The 18,967-nt window shown below is 35.2% G+C and overlaps 1 protein-coding gene across 1 annotated transcript in view; it reads left to right on the forward strand.

Annotated features, from left to right (window-relative positions):
• LOC139139163 (adenine DNA glycosylase-like) overlaps positions 1–18,301 on the forward strand; it is a 53,773-nt gene extending 35,472 nt beyond the window's left edge. The window contains exon 13 of the mRNA XM_070707970.1: positions 15,199–18,301. Within this exon, the coding sequence (XP_070564071.1) occupies positions 15,199–15,303 (105 nt within the window). The 3' untranslated portion in view covers positions 15,304–18,301. The remainder of the gene's footprint in view (positions 1–15,198) is intronic.
• The last annotated feature ends 666 nt before the right edge of the window (positions 18,302–18,967 follow it).

Consider the following 18,967-nt stretch of genomic DNA (forward strand, 5'->3'; position numbering starts at 1 on the left):
AAATGTCATAATAAAATTTTAAACAATGATTTGTTAATGCTTTTTAATGTTATTACAATATAAAAGATGCATATTGGCATTAAAATAAGCCATACTTGGCATGATTTCCTTAATTTTCCATGAATAAACCCACAACCTCAAGTTTAGTGAGAAATACAACAATATTGATCATATTTTTTAATAGGACTTTCAACTTCTCTATGTCCTTCCGCTGGTATGCTGCACTTAAAAGTTTTATTATCATGAATTAACCATGCTATAGCAACAATATTAACACCATTCAGTGTAATCTAAATGAACTTCTTTCTAAAATATTTTCTGTTTAGTATGACATGTAATTTTGTCACGGACGCTACCAAAATCAAACTTGAAAGTTAGGTCAATTTGAAATATAAAAAGCAATCAATAATCTGGTTTTTTCTTTCTCTTTTCTCCAAAACCTTTCTCTATAAAACATTTAAATTGTGAAAATTGTGTCAAAACATTGACAATTTCTTTAAATTTAACAAGAAAGCTATAGCAACTACTGCAAAAATCAGTTGGAGTATGTGAAAAATGTCTATACCAGTAATAAACTTTCAATACGTCAAAAAACACAGAAGTTAACATTGCTTGTGCCTTACTTAAAGTGTAAAACCAAGATAAAACTAGACACCTAGATCAGGCTAGAGGGACAGGTTGTTAAACTTTGACCTGTGGTACCACACAATGTATCTGACACACCACCCAAGAAATCCAAATGGCTTGCAGCTGTTCTAACACCTGTCAGGATGGGACGCACACACACCTAGGTGAGGCTGGAGATCAGAGACGTAGTCTGCCAACCTTTGACCTCTGTTCTATAAAAATATCTGTACTCTCTGATGAGCGTAAAGTTGGCGTCATACTCATCCTCATCCTCAGCCTCGGAGGTCACGCGAAAATGAGGATGAGGATGACGCTACAGCGTCAGCTCCACTGGCGTCAGATCCGATTATTCCCGAATGCATCTGATGGAATGATATTGTAAAAACGACTTTAAAAATGTGCTCCAAGTTTCATATTACTGTAAATGTTAATTAAAACACAGTGGGATTTGCATTTTATAATATTTAGTTACCTCTCCTCTCAATATCCGTTTCTCACGTTGTAGTTGTAACGCAACATTCTTAGCCCTTAATTTCCTTAAAGTTCAAAGGTTTTATGTTTAATACATTGACTTTTCAGGCCTCAAGTCATAGTTATACAAGTTAATTGTTTTATATGTCCTTTGAATAATTAGGGCTTTCATATCACCTCTCATGGTGGCGATTTTTACACATTTCGGACCATGTATACCTTTTTTGTACCAATTTTTGGAAAATCTTAATGCAAGAGTTAAGAGGATACCAACAAACACATCCGAGGATCCATGGACTGAAAATTACGAACATTTCCAAAAAACTAGTCCATATGAGATATTCTAACAATAAAATATTACCTGCGAACCAGTTTTAGGATTCAAAAGAAAGTTGAGAAAGAATGGAGTTGTTATTTTCTTAAGTTATGGGCGAATTTTATCATTTATCCATCATCAGGTAGCATTAAACCTCCGCAATCTTTGGATACGACGCTGAAGCTGATGCTGAGTAGCGTCATTTTAGCGTCAGCTAGAAAGGTCACCTGAGGATGAGGATGAGGATGACGCCAACTTTACGTTCGTACTCTCTGCCTTCATAATATGTGAAAGTGGTGGACACAGAGTTAACACAAATGTCATTTCTTACCCCCTTGAGTTTTTAAAATTCAAAATGTGATAACAAAACAATAAAATGTGGTTGTTATTTCACATTTAGATTGGCTTATAATCTGAAAAACAATTTTTGCATTTTATTGTAGCATCCGTGACATAATGAATTGAAATGGAATACACAATAATAAATGCATATACAGCACAGAATTCATTGTTCTTTTCACTAGAATTCTAATAACATATTCAATATAATTACTGCATTCTTAAAAAACACCAATCTAAGTGTTACAGTTGAGGCTCAACATAACTTTTTGAGTGTTTTATTACTGTTTAAAAAATCGATTTTGTGCAAATTTACAATTTTATGCCTTGAAGACATTTTGTAACCCAACTCCATGTATGTACACACAATACACACTAGTATTTATATTTTCAGTGGATTAACTGCTTTAAAATGTTTTAAATAGTTATTAATTATGACTATGTAGTAAACACCGTCACGGACGCTACACCGTCACGGATGCTACATTTCCATATTTTAGGAATATTAATAGTGAATGCAAGGGACAGTAATTATATAATTTGTTTATTTAAGGTATGCACCTATTGACACTTAGGCCTGTGACATCAGATCTTTTATAACTCCTGTTGTCCTTAAGATATGAGTGTGTCACGGACGCTACAAGAAATTCCGACCACAACGATCTCCATTTTCATTTATTCACAAAACAATACAATATGCAATTTTATTTAATTTTGGTGTATAAAATGCTTGCCATGGATGTTGAGGTTGGAATTAAATTCAATATTACAATATTTTACCCATTTTACTACATATAAACTAAAGGTATATGTACTTATGGTCATAAAACACAAAAAACATAACGATGTTACAGTTTTGGTAAAAATACCAGAGTTTCTGTTCCAATGCACATAATCACATGAAATAACTTGTGAAAGAAAGATTAGGTATTCTGCAATAACATATGTAAGCTAAAAATTCCACAATTTTAACACTGTGTTCCAAAAAACATTTTGAAATTAAGTACATTTTGAAGTGAAACAGCATAACGCTACTTTTTACAGTTTTGAAAGGCATTTTTGTGGATGTACAACCAAACCTGCACAATATATGCAACATTTCTTTATGTGACCAAGTTAGATACAACTATTACTATTTATTAGAAACAAATAAGCAATATAATATCAGTCTGAATAGCAGATATATGTCCATAACAAATGAAAATCATCTAGCGCACCCTGATTGTGACTGACCCGTTTGTCAAAAAGAAAAGGTGGGATAGTGGGAAAAAAGAATGTACAATGTATCGGATAAAAAAGATAATGTTCCTCATCAATCTTCCAGACAACCCCCTTTTATCAAATGGTACACCCCTGATGTATATTTGTGTGCAATTAACCATGCAGTGTATTTTAGTTTAAGATGTCAATCAAGTTAGGTAAGGATTTGAAAGGAATAGTCAAGTTCACCACAGTTAAATTTCTTAACTTTATCTCTTGTGTCATCATCCTTGTGTAATTGGTTAAGTTTGTATGTTGCTCCAGATGTGGATGTACCAGCTGTTCTGGAAGAAAACAATGTTTACTTTTCCCTGTAGGGTTTCTGAGTTGATGATTATATGTTGAAATTTCTCCATGTATCTGGTGTATGGGCAAAGTGTAAATACTGGTTGCATGTTATGTATTTCAGTCTATGTCAAATATTGTAAATGAAAAATCATGAACAGTTTGCTGTGTGCTTGTAAAAGATAACATGTTTGTCAATACATATTAAAACTGCCTTGCAGTTTGATTGTCTTAAAAACTATCACAGAAGTAGAAAACGAAAAGAAACTAATCAAATTGCTGTAACATATTCACCCTCAGTGTCTGTAGGCCTATACTTAACTATTTTATCATTACATTCAGCTTTTTGTTATATCTTTATCACTCTTCATGGGCCAAGGCACACTTGGGGTCAATGTCATCACTCTGTGCCAGTCTGTGAATGTCAGTCTGTATGTATGTGTATGTCCATGTTTCATACAATTGTTGGTTTGTTTTGATAACTGTATGGGAGCGAACAGTGATTATTGTCACTATTTTTTGTTTAGGGTTCACCGATTCAGTATTTGTGTTTCTTTTTGTTAATTTTTTTATTTCCTACATAATTTCTAATTTATGATTCTGATATACGTATTTTGATCAATTGCTTTGTCTATGATTTCAGCAACTGTCAAAGAATTTGCGTGTATCGGCAAGGAATGTTATATAGTTTACGATAGCTATGTGGTATATTTTACAGAAATTTTGTGTGTGTGTGTCTTTTGCCATGAATGATTCAATTTGTGTGATCATTTGCCCAGCCAAGAAGTATGATCACTAAAAACTACCGTAGTCTTATTCCAGAATCTTCCAACAATTGTTAGCTGTTTTGGTTGCTCAACTAATAATAACTTGACAAATACGCAATAGAGCATTTCTGAAAGGTTCTCCCATGCACCCTTTCATTGTTGAAATCATTCATTAGTCATTGCATAAGAGCTGGCATTTCAATAGGGTATTAGTTGCCTCAGGCAAAGCCAAATGGTTGCAATATATCCATCAAGCATTGTCCAATACTAATGAGAAACTGATATACATCATGTTTTATGCAGAGGTGAAAGGAATTTCTCATCACGTCCACCCACCTAGAATGGAAAGTTAATCAACCAAACTGTTCAGCTCTGTCGGGCTCTCATATGGATAACTATATTTCTCATATGAATTGAAAGTCTTGGTGTGGTTCATAAACTTCAAAGAAAGTTGCGCAATACGTACATCAGTCACTTATAGTGCAACAAGGATCATATTATCTGTGGTTGAACTATATGTGAAATTAAAGGGAAACAGTCGTCAGAGCTGCGCCTGTGCGAGTTTCTTGTTTACAAACAATGTATTTCATGCACGATATCCAGATGCACCTCATCATCATAGCTGTAACATTAAAATTATACAATGTAGATTATGACAGACATGCTTTAACTTTTATCAATCACTATCGTACCTTGGATACAGTGTTACCATTGGTCGTATCGGTCCCATACAGTCTTTGAGCGCAGTTCTGATGGCTGTATCCCCTAAGTGTACAAAGTGGAGTTACAGTTTCTGACTTCACATAATACAAAATTTAATCCCGATCACTTTGAATGTTAATGTACTATTTTTGATGAATTCTACCAGTATTGGCAGTTCTGTTGACATGCTGTGCACCTGTGTTATACAGGTGGAAACAAGTTGGACCGACAGGTGTGAATGTCTTGGAAATTGGGAACTGAAATTATTGACAAATACTGTGTACTTTACTCATCAAGATATCATTGGAGGATATTATATAAACCCTAACAAGGGCTTATGTGCCTTTGGGCGAGTAAACGTATGCTGAATATGAGGAGGGCAAATGGCCTGCGTAAAGGGAACATCCCGTAGTCCCTTGTTTGGGCTATAATGTTTTGATTACAAATTTTCACTCCAAGTTTTTAGTGATTAATTTGCTCATGACAATCATATGCTTTATTTTCAAGACAGATGAAAATCCATGAAAAAAAAGGAGAACAATTTTCATCATTGAATGACACATTTTTATATTTGAATCACCATGCAGTTAAAATTAATCAATATTTAATGCAAAACTTTTCAAGAAAAGCCCAGATTAAAAAAAAGCCCAGTTAAATTTGATATTAACACATAACTTTTCCAAAAAAAGCCCAGATTTATGTCAAATATGTAATTTGGTCATTTTTAAACTCAAAGTTGTAAAGTGTAAAATAGTTCCTGGACACTTTCAGTCAAGTGATGACTACGGTGGTCCGCTGCATCATCGACAAGTAACCATTGAATCCTATAGGGGTTTGACGTTCAATATATGAGACAAAGAATAATTTATATCATTGTAACTTTTTAAGCCAACTGAGCCATAATGAAAAAAATACATTCATCAATTCTGAATAGTCCAGAGAATTGGTAGAGTCCTTTTTATCCGGCATTCCGGTTGGAAATAATTTGGCCTCGCTGCATCTTGCTACAGTTAATGAACTTAAATGTAGTTGCTCATGTGAAAACAGAATGAAAATTGCTGCAAAATGGTTTTTATATCTCTAAAGAGTGATGTATACACAAATGTGTGCACACGAAGAGAAACACTATAAACATGTCCCAAGTATGGAAAGTTTTACAACATAGTAAAAGGTCATAGGTCACAAGTACAGGTGTGGGATATATTTTAATCGCAGATTAATTAGCCTGCACAACAATAAGTTCGTCACAACCATGGCGATACCACGCTCAATTAATGCTTAAGAAAATGACTTCAAAGACTTGGAAAGGGCAATTGTAAATGTATTCAGCAATTCAATTGAATTTGTGAAATTTAATAACTACTTTGTCTCCAAAAAGGTCAACGCCTTTTCACAGTAACTTCCAAAATAAAGACATGGATAATTGACTTTTTCCACATCCAATTAATTAAACTGTACAAACAGACAACTCAGTGTCTACAATGGGACAGACACTAATTAGTTTTGAAGGTTTCGTATTGTATTCAATGTTTTTTCCAAAAGGGTAGTAAAATGTCAACTGCTAACTTGGGTCATAAATTGATGAGAGTCGTGGTATGAGTTTTCCATCAAATGGCCACATTTATCATTCCATAGTACTCCTTGGCAGGTATCTTCATCCCTCATAATGCCGTTGTAAACATAATGTTACTCTGATCATCTTTGTTAAAGATGATAGGTATGTTACAGTTATGAAAGCATATGAACTTCTGTTCCTTCTGCAGTGCCAGTAGATATAGAGGTAGGGACAGCATGGTTAGAAAATTCCCTTTTCACAATAAATTCAAATATTTTACCTGTAAATTTAAACCACTTTTTTCCAGCATTTAAGGTAGTTTGCATCTCACATGAGAGACTTAAACTTTTGCTGAAACTTTCCTCAATGAAACTTTCAACCATTTTCTCACCAAATCATCATGAATCAGTACTAGAGATACAAATCACCCAACATTTAGCTATATTTTGAATTCAGAATGGCTGCCATCCCTGTGTTAAATCTATGGGGGAAAATAAAATGTTGGATTTTCGAAAATGTAATCATCTTCCTTACTCAGAGAGCTGTAAAATGAGCCCCCCACGAGTGGTAGACAAGAAAAGTGAAAAATGTTGAAGGCCAAATATCTGTCCCAGAGGCACATTGTACCTAATTGAAAGTCAATTTTTCATCTCAAACAAGGGGATTAATTTTACCATTCTTTACATAACATTACTAAGTACAGATGATAATATATGTTATTAGCTGGCTTTTAAAGACAGATAGTACCATATTTTACAAATATTTACAAAATTAAGCTCAGACAGTTGTTGCAATCTCTCAATTTGTCCAATTGATACTGAACAAAAATGTCATCTGATGAGCTATGGACTGTACAGTACACAAATTGACTCGAAATCCAGGGTGCAGATTTTGACTGGTGTTTGATGAGTTTCAGTATTGTATTTGATTTAGGGAAACGTTCACACATTTCCATATGTCTGGGAGGTACTCCATATATAAAAATGCTATTGACAAGCGACATTTGTACAATATTTGACTCTTACTCCTTTTTGTTATGTCAGTTAAAATTTTGTATTTTGTGCATTTGGCAATCCTCGAATTGAAATTAAATGTTCACAGAAATCATGCATGCTCCTTTTGTTTAGCTGGAGTTTGTTACAGTAGGTATTAAATTGCAATGTCGGTATCATATACTCCACACTCTACTACTCTGGCTCATACTTGCCCTATGTTACTCAACCGTACCACCCTTCTCTTCCATGCAACCTATTGTGTATGCATGCATGTAAGCCTTAAATTCTTCTCACCATCCTCAATGCCCACAGCACACTGAACATAGACAAAGGACACTCTCCCATCGAACTGACTAATTTACACATTTGATATTAAAATTTGCCTTCTGTATGATAGCCAAACAATCCATTTCGATGGTGCATCCACACATTTCTCTAGGGTCTATGTTTCACTCATCCACACAAAACGATCAATTTCTACATTTTAATTAGTAATATATTGCAGACAGCACTGGGTATTGCAATTCAGCCACCCTGAGTTAGAGACTTTGTGATCAGCACTGTTATATACCATGCACACACTGGATTCAAACATTATCTCACAGTGGCGTATTTTATGGTATGTAAATACACACTGTGAAATGCCAATTTAACTGGACTGTTTAACCAGCCGAAAGATAATCATTGACTCCACACGACAGAGCGAATGATTTTTTTTTACTGGTACCAGCAGATTTTCAGTAATTTTGCTGGAGTTCTGCACACAGTGATATCATAGAATGGAAACTTCTGTTGTTTATGGCGACAGACTTTGAAATAAATTGAGACTGATAAAAAGCATTCTCTGACAGACACAAACCAGAAAAGCTGATATTGGTCTTATATCAGTCATAACTGAAATTCCTCACACATGCCAGGATATTATCAGTGCTTATTTTTCACCAGAATTAATATGTTCAAAGCTACCAGGTCATCTGCAATTTTGAAGTTAGAGACCATGCTTGTGAAGGACGTTGTACCAGGGAAATGTATAATCATTTGCAGAAATGTCAGAGTGGTATACACACTACCTGGCACATTTTTCACAAAACTTTATTTAAAGGACCACTACCGGTAGCTGTAACTTTTGATGATTTTTTTCAGTATTTTTGTTGTTAATGTTTATGAGTTTCTTGCCCTACTGTCCAAAGCATGTTTAGATACAAGCAATGTTGAGATTGTCAACCCATCTTGTATTATTGTTGACAAGTGAATGCAGTACAAACTTGATTTCAATTAATGTAAGAAATAACTAGTAAACCTTTTGTTGACAAGTATAGAACGTGTTTAAATATACCTAGGGGAATAGAACAAGAACTTTCTATTGACACTCACAACAGATATAGGGAAAAAATACCATCAAAATTTACAGCTACAGGCCTTCTAAATTTCTATTGAACAGAGCTATGCCAATATCATCTACATGTATTATTGTATTGGTTAAAGTGGTGATCAAGCTTCTACAGTAATGTTATAGAAAAAAGTGACATAATCCTGGCAATTGTTATCTGGAAACAACTTAATTGTCTCTATTTGACCACATTGCTGGAGCATCCTTTACTATCAAATGATGCCATATTTGGTCATATGGGTATTCAAATTTCCAACTGACGGGCAACGTGCGCGTACCACGTGCACGGCACTGTAGAGACGAGGAAGTTGCTTTGGCCGCCACTTGGTAACGACAATGTCGTGGAACACATCTTGATCACGTGATTGATATGGAAGAATTCTATCAGCCAAGTAAGAAATTGGATATTAACAGTTTTATAATCAGTTCTTAATGAAGATCTTTTATTTGGTGATCAACAATCTAGACATAGCAATAATAGTGTTGAATGAAAATTACAAGAAGCATGCTTTCCTTAAAATATCACTGAATATTGCAGCTATTTTGTAGGACTGTATTCATTGTCCACTGTAAGAGAAGGGCAATTTCGTTTACATTGTTTTCAGTCGCCTGATGTATTTGATATCAAAGAACTGCAGTAAGTTTTACATTTTCTGAGAGCTCTATACATTTAAAAGTGCAAGTGAAAATTGCATGATGGTGTTGTTATAGAAAATATGCAGGGCATATAAAAAAAATTGAAAAAGAAAATATGTTTTATCCTCTGCCAACAGGCTTGAGATTTCCTCCCGACCAAAAGTTGAAAAATTTTGAATCAAATACAGTTTTTTGGAAACTGTTCATTTAGAAATTTCAAAAGACTGGGATTTATCAGTCATACTTGAATTACATGTACTGGTATAAGCAAGCAAAAAAAAATGTGAAAGTTTGCTTGAATGAGCAGGCATAACTCATAATAAAAGTGAATTAATTTAATCACACCTTGCTGTGCAGTTTATTGTCACTGTGAAAATCATATGTAATCTGTATTTTTGTGTTTGTTTTCAAGTGAGATAAGGGAATAAAAAATCATAATAAAATTATGCACAGTGATGCTACATGGCATTTCCAGAACAATATTCCAATAAACATGACAATCTTTCCATTATATTAAAATTTTGAAATCTAAATTTTGCTCAAAATGTTTGTCACAGATGACCCAGAAGTAGAAAACTTTCTGTAATATTCATATTAATTTCTTTACCCCATGAACAGGCTCCAGCAGTCTTGATATTGGAGAAAAATTCTCATGTGGCAATTTCATACAGCAAAGATTTTGTTTCTATGATAGTTAACTCCTGAACATTTAACCCTACCCCCTCCAAACTCTTATCCAAACCCTATCACTTACAAGCCCTAACTTGTAGCTTTGAAATCTCGGAGCTTTAAAGGTCAAGGATGGGGGAGGGAGACGTCTATCTTAAATAAAATATTTCACCTGTCATCCTGACTTACGTCAGCATTCATAGACATCTCACCACTCAAAATCACACAAAGGAAAGATTGCATTTGATATTTTTAGCAATCATTTCCGAAGTCTCACCAAATGACAAGGTGTTAGGCTATATAACTTTGCTGAATAAGATTGAAAATTTATGACCACTTTTATAATCATAGATTATTTTCCCTTGAGAAAAGCCTCATCACCTAAGTGAGAAACAAAATGATAAATCTCCAAAAATTGAATGCAAGTGATTTTTTACTCCTAAATGGCTATAACAACGGGAATGATCCTATGCTTCATGTGATTGATTTTTGGACATAGAATGTAATTTAGATTCAAATGTTAACACCATGCCGAGCTCAAGATTCTATCATTTATTATATCAGGTAACCACAGCTCTGGTTTTTTTTGGAAAAAACATCTATAATGTCATAGTACCACTTCCTGAGTTCCCATAATATGTCAATTTTCAATGGTAACGATACGTCAGACCTTCAATCAGCTTTATTGCCAATTTGTTTGCTGACGGATATTGCTGAAAGCCACGCACAATATCAGTTAAGGATATGAAATGGGAAAATCATAAATAGTTTCATCAAATGGGAATATAGAAATACAGACATCCGTGCCATATGTTTGAATACTTCTTTGTCGATATAACTGAATCTTAATGAAAATGTCATGGTACAGGGAGGGCAACTTGTCCTACTCAAGTTTTCAAGTTATGTTTGTTTGAAAAGTCATTACAGCTTTTGATCGCACAATTTTGGGCGCCAGTGTGTTTGCCCTATATTTGAAGGGACACTTCAACAAGATATATGCAATTGTCACTGAAGAGATGCTTTTTGAAAGAAAAGTCATAAAATCCTTGTTGATTTGAAATTAAGTGTATGTTTTATGGAGTGATCAAATGGCCACTGTGATTTTTAATAGTAAAAGAAAATAGCTTGCTGGTTTGCGTGCTGTATAATGGCTGTTTCAGTTGCATAGTTGGTTTTAGGAATGTTGCTTTTAAACCTTAGACCAAAGAGAAAATAAGATTGCAGTATAGTTTAACTTGCATCAATAATCATAGTCTATTAACCAAGAAGGTGTCCTTTTGCTAAATTGATCTATTCCCTGTGTACCCTGCATCTTCAAAAAGGAGTCTACAGAAAGAGAAATTAGCACTACAGCTGCTAAAACAACACATGTGCCACAATTGTAGCCATGGCAACAAAAGTGATAGATCAACAGGAGAGAGTTTCAGCCATACAATATCACGCTGTCTTTGGAATGGTCCTGTAGTTGTGTCTATGGTAAAGGATATAATAGCTACGGTACACTTTGAGAAACAAAAGTTGAAAACAAAGGCAGAAGGTAAAAATGTTCATAGAGCTACATTCGCAATTTTTTAAGTTCTAGTGATGATAGCATTTGTCCTGATTGGTGAAAATAAGGCATTTTTGTTGATATATTTTGTACGTAAGAGGTGCACTATATACATATTGAGTATACATATAGCATGAAATTAATGGCCATTTGTTTTGTTTTCTGATTGAAAAGCTTTGCAAACAAAGAAAGCAATGTGTAATGATCAATTTATCATGGCTTGACAAGTAGACAAATAGGAACAGTGAGACAAGGAAAGTGGACCAATTTCACTAGGTTTGGATGTTAACCCTTTGAGCGCCACAGTCTATTTTTGTCACCTTTGTAAAATGTACTGAGCACAGTCAGTTTTTCTGATTTTTGCCAAAATTTTGATAAAAAACTGTAGCTGATGAAATGTGATATCCATTTGGTCCAAAATTATGAAAAAACTTAGAGAAAATTCACAAAAATTGGTAAAATAATGCATTAAAATTTTGATGGGAAAATTTATAGCAGTCAAAGGGTTAAAGGCCAGAAGCTGTAACTTTTCGACAATTTATTTCCTAATTTTGGTTTTGATGTCAACTACACTTTCTCTTTCTACTCTCCCAAAGCATGTTAAGATACACAGTTTTCAGCTTGTTTACTGAACCTGTACATGTGTTGACTGCATTGTTATTGCTGACAAGTGAATTTGGTCCGGATTGAAATTCAAATATGAACAATAGCATTGCATTTTACAGGTATAGATGCTGTGTTGACAAGCTATGTAAGTGATTTTACAGCATATTTTGGGGATTAGAACAAGGGCTTGCAGTTGACATAAAAAGCAAAAAAAGGTAAAAACAAAGTCAAAAGTTACAGCTTACCACTCCTCTAAGATAGAACTAGCAAGATGATTGGATAACACTGACGGTGAATGGAGAATAAAAGTATATGAATGATTGGTAAATGGAATAATGAGATTATTTCAAGGAGAGTGATACTGGACAAAGTTTATGTTCCTAGTGGTTCATTGTTGGTGGCATTTTAGGCACTTGAAAATGTCTCCTCTTCACAAAATGAAAGGCTACCAAGTATACTTGTAAGTTTGTATTTGGACGGCGGAAGGCTTCATGTCCTTTGACTTAAGTAGTGGCAGGTGAAAATGGCATTCAGTAGGAGTCTTAATTGTCAATCGATGTAGCAAAACACGCTAATTAGAAATAGATTGGATCCGATGCCCAGGAGACAAGGTGAATTAACGCAAACAGAATACAACAGTTTAAATGCCTCCGATTAATTTCCACCTCCATGTTTACCGTCTTTTGTTCAGAGTACACAATGAGGCTTTAAAATGGCAGATATATTTCAATCATCAAAGTTCATAAATGTTTTATTAGAAAGTCAAATGTGTACCTGTTGATCACATTTCATCTATCAACATTTCCATTTAACAAACAACTTGGCCTTGATAGTTGCCATGGCAAAGCTCTATCTTTTCCTTCCCAGACAGTGCAATTTCTATAGGTAAGCGGACGAGTAGGAGGCGGTTTACGGAATTTAACGGTACAGTTTGCCAGTAAAACTCCGAGGCCCGCAGGGCCGAGGAGTTTTATGGCAAACTGTACCGTTAAATTCCGTAAACCGCCGACTACGAGTTCGCTGACCGTGTTATACCACGAATTTGCCGAGTTTTAGAGCCTTGTTTGCACGCCGAAAGTTTTTATTTGTAATTTTAGTGCAGTGCAAGTTGAAACTTTGGCAAGAAAACATTGACGCGTTTTGACACCTTGTTGAACGAAAGTATAAAAAAATAACCCATGATTGGATAAAACAAAGTTGACATGTGTTGCTATTGTAGTGCGATGACGTAGTTGAGCACCTGGTTTGATTTGAATTGTATGAATTGTGTTTGATTGATTGGTTGGTTGAATGAAGTGAAAAGGTGTTTGCAGATCGACGTTAGAGTCACGTTTCGCTCATTTGGATCGAAAACTGTGAGCAGCATACACGCAATTGCCAAGTCGCTCTACGTATATCGATATGGCGGATGAAGTAAAATGAAAGCTGTATCCGGTGCACTTCAACTACCAAAGCCAAAGATGGAAAAGAAAAGTCCCCCTGTCACGCCAGTGCTAGCGGCCAAGCTACACAGCCACGTCAGAGAAAGGCGCAACAGAAACTGCAAGTACAAAAAAAAATACGTGTAGATCCACAATGACTGTGGTACTGCGTGTGTGTTTGCCTGTAGCTAGATTTAACTTTACCTAAGGCGACTGAAACCTCTACATTCAGTGTTGATAACTGACTTTGAAGTCTAAATTTCAGCTTCGAATGATTGTGATAACAATAACCTTAACACAGAAGTGATATTTGCAATCATACCGTTATTTCACGGTGACCTGTAATTGATTTTGAAATGTACAGTCGTGCAAAATCAATTCAGTCTGGTGATTCTTTTAAAGTGTCTTTACTCTGTACTTGATGGTGAAATAAATTTCTTCTGGTATAATGTCTCGCATTTGTTTTTTTTACTCGTCGCCACGTGACTTTCTTTTGTTTAAAAAGTGTCCATTTTACAAGTTCTTTTGTTTAAAAGTGTCCGATTTACTAGTAAACCGGACAGTTTTTAACAAAAGAACTGTCCGATTTACTAGTAAATCGGACACTTTTAAACAAAAGAACTTGTAAATCGGACACTTTTTAAACAAAAGAAAGCCAGGTGGCCATTATAAAATATTCGGTTATGGAAATTAGAGAGCATGGTTAGAACAATGGGCACGAGGCGGAGAGTGGTATAACTGTTGTTATAAAAAATATATTTCCCATCACATGATGCACATGTCAGGTTGTGAAAAAAATACTGTGCTACATGACTTTGTGAAAGATGGCCATCATATCTAACTTTATCTTTTGTCTCTTCAGTAGTTGTTAGTACAGATGATTTTACATGTATTTGTTTATTGACTGTTTCTAAAGTCACATACCAGAGTCACATAAAGTCACTATACTAGTACTACAAAATCATGAATCAGATGTAACTCAAGTTTTTGATATGAACATCTGATATTCATGTTAGGAGATGGACCTTTACGATATTAGACATGCACTGTAGGCCCATTGGTGAATGCAGCATCTTTCTTGAGTGTCATAGACATGTGCTAGAAATAGGAACAGTAACACTGAATTAGGAATTAACTTGATCAAAATGTCAATTTGTTCCACGCCAAGGTATCTATTGAAGCAAGGAAAGCCATTAAGGCTGTTGACACCTTTGCCTCATTTCAGGATAATCTGCACGATTAAAATGACACCTGTCACAGTGTAATTCCTATTAATTTAGATTTTACTCCATTCATAGGTTTCTCATCTGAGTTTGAATTATTGAATGTGAGCTATGCGCTCTCTCTTTCTCTCGTTTTCCTTGCAATCAGACTCCTGTCAATTAGAAAATGTTACTCAACAGCACAGCAAAGCAACAGATTATCTTTGTACCACTTTCCTTCACAATTATTAGTTTCATGAAGTATCTGAAGATTCATAAACTGACCTTCAATAATTCCAACATTATTCTTCACAGACTAACAAATACCAGGCTTAGCCGTGAGTCCAAATTTATCAGAGTTTATTTTTTCTTCCTGTAATCTGCATATTTCAATTTAATTTATTTCAGGGTTCAACAAAGAGGAAAGCTAGTGGACCAACAAGTGGAGAAAAAGATAAGAAGAAACAGATGGGGCTAGAAGCTTTCTTTAAGCCCAAACCTAAGACTGTGTGATTATCTTGGCAGTCAATAAGTATAACCATACGTAACATGTTTTCAGCCTCAAGCACATGGGCATTATCAAAGCACACCTTTTTGTTATCTCAATAATCCTTATTTTGCTCTATTTGTGTTTTATTAAAAGCTATCTTATTTTATTCTTTAGGTGTTATAACTTCTTTGATAAGTTATATTCAACTCTGTAAAGGTTTATTCTCTTGAGCTGTAATTTTGGTCCCTATATTAGACTAGACAGTGTTCTCCACAGCTTGGAAAAAACAGGCGGATGGCCTGTTGTGAAAATGTATTCTTCTGTATTGATATTAGCATATGAATAGAATGTTCCAAAAAAAGAGGAGTGGCCAACCCCTCAAAATCCCCTTGTGGAGAAATCTAACAGGTGTTTGTAACATAGATTGTATTCATGTCTTGGTGAACACTGGAATGGATATGGTCAAGTACATCAACAATGTAGCAATTTTGCACATTTCAAAGAGTCAATGTAATTTGCTGACGTTTTGGAAAAAACAGTCTCGCTGTCATATCTGGGTATGATTTTAACAATATGGGTAACACTTACTGGTATTAGGTTAACTTGCAGTCAGAGCAAAAACTAAACCATATGGGCCATTAGAGTGATTCCAACTTGCATATGCTTATTAGTCCCGGACACCGTCCGGGGGGACTTATAGGTTTGGTCATGTCCGAGCGTCCGTCCGTGCGTCCGTCCATCCATTCACGCAGATATCTCAGACATGCCCCTGTCAATTTCTTTCAAACTTAGCACAAGGATAGTACCCTACCCCATACAGATGCACGTCGATTTGTTTCACAATGCGATCAAATTTGGCCGTGTTAGAGGACTTTTTAGTTTACATGTCCATAGACTCCCATGTATAAGCAGATCTCCATAGACTCCCATGTATAAGGCCACGAAAAATAAAAATTTAGTTTCTCATCGTATTCAAATTGCAAAAAGGATGCAGTCACACAATTTTTAGTCCCCACGGATGAAGTCCAGGGGGCTTATAGATTGGGTCATGTCTGTCTGTTCGTCCATCCGTGAGTCCATCCGTTCACGCAGATATCCCGGATATTTTGACAAAATGTCATGTGACCTCGATGACCTTTGACCACAACTATACATATTTGTCCATAACTCAGTAACCACAAGTGCTACACCCTTCATATATGGTATGATAGGACACCTTATGACGCCACATATTGTACCTCATTAATTATGCACATATCTAATTTTGAGCGAGCAAATAGAGCTAGAGGTCTGATTTTTGGTATATAGGGATAACTTAGCAATACAATTTTTTTCACAAAATGTCACACGACCTCAGTGACCTTTTACCTCAAATATACATATTTGTTCATAACTCAGTAACCACAAGTGCTACACCCTTCATGTACGGTATGATGGGACACCTTATGACGCCACATATTGCACCTCATTAATTATGCACATATCTAATTCTGAGCAAGCCAATAGAGCTGGATGTCTGATTTTTTATTATAGGGATAACTATAGGATAGAAATTTTTTGACCAAATGTCATGTGACCTCGATGACCTTTTACCTAGAATATATGTTTATGTCAATAAATAAGTAACCACAAGTGCTATGTCCTTTGTATTTAGTAGGATTGGAGACCTTATGACAACACAGGCTTTACCTCATTATTTATGCACACATCTAATTCTGGACAAGCGAATAGAGCTAGAGGTCTGATTTTTGGCATATAGGGATTAATTAACAATGCAATTTTTTTTCCAAAATGTCACGTCACCTCGATGACCTTTGACCTTGATTATACACATATATATGCATATCTCAGTAACCACAAGTTCTATACCCTCCAATTTTGATAGGATATTAGACCTTAAGATGTCACATCTTGTACCTCATTTATTGTGCGCACATGTATTTCTTGGCTGGCCAATACTGCTAGAGGTCTGATCTTTTTTCCCGATTTAGAACCATAACTTAGACATGCCTCATGTGTTTCAAATTGGGAACAATGACATAGACCTATGTGCCCATAGATCTCAACATATACACTCCAGTGATACTTCTTAATGACCACATTTCCCTGCCCCATTAAGACTAATACTCCTATTACAAGTGGAGACTATGTCATTGTCAATGACTTGATTTTAGTCATTTTTAAAAGAAACAAGCTTGAGGGAAACTATAACACAATTGGAACTAATTCGGGACAATCAGATGGTGAAGTAATGTCTGTTTAATCTACAAATGTAAGCTCATCTGCTTTTCTTATACACTTGTTTTTATGAGTAATTTGTAATATTGCAACATTAAGCTATAGGGCACCTCTCATTTTGAGAAATTTGAAAAATATGAAAATCCAATTATTCCAAATTAGTTCCAGTCGTGTTCTATTGAGATATTATATATTCATTATGAGAATGAATTTCTACATAAAGAAAAACTTTATACAGGATAAAGCCCGAGTACGAAGGCTCTTCTGGTATATAAAGTCCAACCCAACGATAAAATGTCGAGGCCGCAGGCCGAGACATTTTATCGTAGGTTTGGACTTCATATACCAGAAGAGCCCGAGTACGTGGGTTTTATCCGACTTAAAAACTATCGCCCCTAACTGATATATTTTCGGTTTCAATGTGTTTACGTCAACCGTCCCCTTTGTCAATGTAACATGTTTAGGATATGAATTAAAACTCTTCTTTGTGAAATAGCCTTCCAATGTAATGGAACATCCTATAAATGCCCCAGGGCACATTATATAAATGCCCTAGGGCACAGCAGACTTTGTGTTGCAGCTGGTTTCCGCTGTGTTACCAAATTTGAATACTAAAACGTACCAGATGTCTACAGAACATGACATGTTCACTTTTGATTGGACAGTACTTTACTACGGCGCTGTCATTCGTTTCTGGAATTTGGTGACCAAGGCTTTAAGAGTAGATAAAACACCCTGAATTGAGCACTCTGATTGGTCAATCAACAGTAGATAGTTTTTAAGGCAGAATAAGCTGCATCTTATGGGACTTATGGATTATGGATGTTCCTTTCATTATTCTTGTGCAATTTTAATAAAATCCATGATTAGATATAAATTGGAATTTATCCCCTTTTAGTGCAAGCATAAATATCGATGTCATAAAAATATATAACATTGTGTTTTTAAAGGTTATGATAACGAGCTAAAGGAAATTACTCCCAGGTATGCTATTTACTTGAGCTGACTGTTTCAAAGGAAAAAAGTTGTGAAGGGGATAAAATCTTTTTTGAATAGAAGAGTTTCCATGTAAATAGAGGTATCTGCGAGTGTAATGCCATAAACTGAATAAGTGTACCACAGACAGCAAATGGAAAAGATAACTTCAATTTTCCATGTTGATCCTATTCCATGCTTTAAATGCATCGTTCTGCTTTTACAACTCTGCTTTCCAAAGCTAGCAAATAAAAATGTATTGAACGTTACCTAAAAGCATGTGTGTGCTGTATCTCTGATTTTGTTCTGTATCATACCTCATAATTTTTGTTGTTTTTCATTTTCATTATGTTTGGCTGACTGCATTGGACTAATTTTGGTAATTATTGCTTCTTGATGTCGCATATACTAATCACAATTAAAAACAGAAGAAGAGTTGAGTTTGATTCCACACTTTCATAGTACCAACTGACA

The sequence above is a fragment of the Ptychodera flava genome, chromosome 8 (assembly GCF_041260155.1).
Source record: "Ptychodera flava strain L36383 chromosome 8, AS_Pfla_20210202, whole genome shotgun sequence".
Lineage (NCBI taxonomy): Eukaryota > Metazoa > Hemichordata > Enteropneusta > Ptychoderidae > Ptychodera > Ptychodera flava.